General features: G+C 40.2%; 1 protein-coding gene and 1 pseudogene across 1 annotated transcript in view; both read right to left on the bottom strand.

Moving 5' to 3' along the window:
- The window catches only part of LOC137981613 (uncharacterized), a 1,278-nt gene extending 220 nt beyond the window's left edge, over positions 1-1,058 (bottom strand). The window contains exons 1-2 of the mRNA XM_068828697.1: positions 438-1,058; positions 1-296 (exon numbers count right to left, since the gene is read on the bottom strand). The exon at positions 1-296 is cut by the window's left edge and continues 220 nt beyond it. Of these exons, the coding sequence (XP_068684798.1) occupies positions 1-296; positions 438-1,058 (917 nt within the window). The remainder of the gene's footprint in view (positions 297-437) is intronic.
- A 353-nt stretch (positions 1,059-1,411) lies between these two features.
- LOC137981612 (uncharacterized) lies at positions 1,412-4,116 on the bottom strand (annotated as a pseudogene).
- Between the last annotated feature and the right edge of the window lie 338 nt (positions 4,117-4,454).

The following is a 4,454-nucleotide window of genomic DNA, read 5'->3' as shown; positions in this document are numbered from 1 at the left end:
CCATCATCTGTGGCCTTCTTCAGCCCAAAATTGGCACAGCCAGGGGAGCTTCCAGCACCAAAGAGATGCACTTTCATTCTGTACTCAACAAATTCCTTCTTCGGATCTCCATCTTCCCACCACAGGAACCGTAACAAGTCCCGATGCTCTTCTGACACCATGAATTGATGAAACATACTCTTAATGTCAGTCATAAATGCCACTCTTTCTTGTCTGAATCTACACAGGATTCCCAGCAGAGTGTTGAATTGGTCAGGACCTTGTAATAAGTAGTCATTAAGGCAAACACCATCAAACTGCGCAGAACAATCAAAAACCACTCTGATTTGGTCCTTCTTTCTTGGATGATAAACACCGGTGTGGGACACATAGTTAATCCTTCCATCTTGAACCTTCAGATGGTCTTATGGTATTTTCTCTGCACACAGGTCAATTACATCCTTCATGAACACTTGGTAATCTTCAAGAAACTTGGGATTTTTCTTGAACCTCGCTAGCAACTGGTGCCATCTCTTAACAGCAAGCTGACAATTGTATGGCAGAGAAAGTCTGTCCATCTTCAAGGGTAGAGGCATTTCATAGTGACCATCTGCGCTCTTTACAATACTATTCTCCAAAATTGAGAGAAACCTTTTGTCTTCCAGTGAATAAGATTTGCTCCTTGTAGAACCTTCCACAAAGTCTGACTCCACAACCTTGATAATCCTTTGTGGGTTGATAATCTCCTTTACCTTAGTTGAAAAGGCAAAGTGTTCATTGGCTTCGTTGATAACTGTTTTGTTACAGACTGCTTTACTCTTGTCACTTTCATTGGTAGACTTACAAACCCATCCCATGAGATATCTTTGACCACATGGATCATCATCTTCTCCAACGACAACTTCTTGGGGCCTCACAATACTTGGGCAATTGTGTCCAATAAGCAGAGAGATTTCAACATCAGGTTCATACAGCATTAGCTTATCGGCAATAGGGCGTAGATGTTCCCACTCCTGGGCAACACTGACTTTTGGAATCCGCGACCTACTTGCTGGAATGGAGTCTCGTGTGAACAACATAGGCAACTTCACAGTATGCTTCCGGTTAAAGTCCAACACGTCAAGTCCACATATTCGGCTACTTGGTGTATGTACATTTCACTCCTGGACTGTTGTCAGCAACAAGTCTGTAGGTGATCCTTGCAAGTCCAGCTGCTCGCATAAGCTCTGCGACACAAAACTCACATTGGACTGGTCATCTAGTACTGCATACTGTAAAACTTCTTGACTGGGTTTACTTATGTGATGAACCCACACTGGCACGATTATGGCATGATCTGAACCTTTCTCCTGATCTGGGATTGTACAAACATTTGTACAGTTTGAAACAACCTCAGCATTACCTCTGGGTTGGTGTAGACACGTTGGATGGATCACACAAGTTTGTTCTTACAGGATGCTGCTTGACACTGTCTACTAAAAGTACAACCAAAACACAAAAACTTGTCCTGAGGGGCATTTTAGCAAACTTCTTTCATTTGTCTAAATGATGATGTTCCTTGCAGAACAGACAGGCTTGTAAATTTTCTTTCTTTCTCTGATTCTGGACGTTTAAGATCATGTCTTGATCAGTTACCCTTGGTAGACCTTTTTGTGTTGTCAACGGTTTTCACAGTGTCCCTTGTTTTAGTGAGATCTTCAAGCGCAGGTATCTTTGCCAATTGTTCACACTACCACGCCATTTACTTTGGAGCTGGACTGGCAGCTTTGAAAGAATCTTAACATTTTCTCTGGCAAAGTTTAACACTTCAAGACTAGAAGTAGTTTCTTTGGCAGCTTTTATCTTTTCAAGGAAGTCAGAAAGATCCCTTAGAGTCTCTGCATCCTTGATACCAACTTTAGGCCAATTTTCTAATTTGTTTAGGAAAGCTGAGCCTACAACATTGCAGTTACCATATCCTTCTTTCAGCAATTTCCCAGCAGACTGATGAGCCTCATCAGTTCCAATAAATAGGTACTGTTCAACAACTTGTTTGGGTTTTCCTGAGAGGTATTGATTTAGGAAGTTCAATTTTGCTTGAGTATCCATGGGTTTAGAATCGATAAGTGCATTAAAGGAACTATTCCACGAAGGATACTGAAGGGTCTCCATTAAAGACTGGAATTGAAATCTTAGGCAGCTGACCAGAGATAGCTAATTGTCTGTTCACTTGGTTCTGTTCTACAGTGGCAGCTACTAACTTGCTACTCGTTTCCAGGAGTTTATCCCTGCATTTCTCTAAGATACTACTGGCTGGTGTGAAGGTAGCTGATTGCGGGCTTGGTACATACATACATACATACATTTATTTGATAAGTAGGTTTAAGTAAGCAACTTTACAGCTGATGTGGACCTACTACTACTAAGTCTAAATAAGAAAATAGAAATTTACAATACAATTGTCATCTAGCAAAAAAATAATATACAATAAAATTTAAAAGGAGTGGTAAAATAATTTAAAAATAGTTAAAATCAGGGTTCTTATTATAATTAACAGAGCATTCCTTTTGGAAACTGATGTCCCTGACATAGGTCTTGATTGATTTTACCTTTTTTTGAAAAGAGAGAGGATTTTCAAGCTGCCTGATACTATCCGGTAAGGAGTTCCAGGCAATTGCAGCTCTGTGTTTAAATGAACGTCGACCCTGTTCAGTTCGTGGCTAAGATACAACAATATTTAACGATTTCCTAAGACTATAAGAAGAAGCGTTCTTAACAACTAGTGTATTTACATCATCTAATTCTATATTATAAAACGCTCTATGGCACCACAGCGTGCATTGGTCGCAACTTAATGCTCGATGGTTTTTGGCAATTACTTTGTTGCAAACAGAGCAGTTTGTAGGGCCAGGATTTGATTCAATGTCTCCACTGACAATAACACTTATAAGTTGAAATCTTGAATCAGAATTCGGGTAGTACTGTACACGTGACGCTAAAAAACCTCTCCGATGCGAGGAGAATCCAAAATGGCGGACGTTACAAACATGGGCGTCAAGGAGCAAGAGCCGTAAATCCGATGATACGTTTGCAAACAGAGTACCAAAACTCACTGTCCTGTAGAATGTTGTTTTACCTTTCTCTTCATAGCCAGGTCTGATTATGTTCAAGAGTAAGAGCAGAATAAAAAGCCACAAATAACAAGAGCAAAAGCACAAGCAGCTGACCGCCATGGTGATGACGTAACCACTGGTGTTGTCTGAGCACCATCTACTTGAGATACTGTGTACATTGGATCCTGATGAACAGGAGTCACTAACAACTGGAATAGATTTGAGGAAATTTTCCATATCCTTATCTTTATCGACTGGGGCAACTAAGTTCAGGTTTTGTTCAAGGTCAGCCATTTCTTCCCTTTTTTCCGTTAGGCAAACATTAAGCATAGCTTGATTTTGAGCAAGTTCACTTTTCAATCTCAGTTCCTCCAACTTTTGCTCTTGTTCTACTTTCATTAACTCAACCCTCCTTTGTTCGACTTTCAACTTTCGCTCTTCTTCTGCAAAAGCTAACTTGGCCTTTAAGGTAGCTTCTTCTTTTCGCAGTTGTAACTTAGCAGTCTTGACACTGCTGGTGGAACTACGTTTAGAATTAAGGCTGCCTTTATCTTTTGATGAGACATGACTTGAGCTCTTGGAGCTCCATGCAACAGATCTAGACTCGATTTTCTGCTGTTCAATGATTTCTAGATGTTTAATTTCTGCTTTGATGTCTGCTTCAAAGCTTGACCACTCTCGTTCGGTTTCTTGTATGACTCAATCTCGTCCAAACTTTCACCAGGAGTAACAAACTTCTTAATTCCACCAACAATATCTTTAAATTCGGCGTAGATAACTTGCGCCTCACTTAACTCTTTCTTAAATTTAGAAAGTTTAACTGACTGACCTCTTTGTAGTAGCATAGCTCTCTTCGCTTCACCAACTCACTTCTCTTTGCCTTCAAATTACCTTTCTTCACATCCATTGCGTAATGGTAACCTCTCGTTGTCATGAGACGCCTCCTTGAGCCTTCTTCATGTGCACCATCGACAACTTCCTCGTTATTACTTGCTGGTGGTACGTAAGGATCTCCTCCGAAACTCGTATCATCCTTGCCGGACATTTCGACGGTGTTAACAATTGTTATTGTGGCTGCTTCTAAGTAACTTTACCAGAAGAGTTTCAAACCCAAAAAACCGACTTTTATTCACAGGTAGCGAGTACTGCTCGACACAATTTGCTTCCTTATAAACACTGACTTGCTCCAATGCATGGTTTACCCGAGATAACAATCTGAATAACAAAGATGAAGAAATAAACTTAAATACTGACACATCGCCAAGGAAAAGACTTACAAAAATTCGCAAAGGGTACAAAAAACTGTTTCTTACCGTTTAGGTCTTCGATAACACATGATACGATCCGATTCAAAACTATTTTGTTTATATCTTCAGCTCCACT

Source organism: Montipora foliosa, chromosome 13 (assembly GCF_036669935.1).
Source record: "Montipora foliosa isolate CH-2021 chromosome 13, ASM3666993v2, whole genome shotgun sequence".
Taxonomy (NCBI): Eukaryota; Metazoa; Cnidaria; class Anthozoa; order Scleractinia; family Acroporidae; genus Montipora; species Montipora foliosa.
This window is presented reverse-complemented; position numbering and strand designations above follow the sequence as displayed.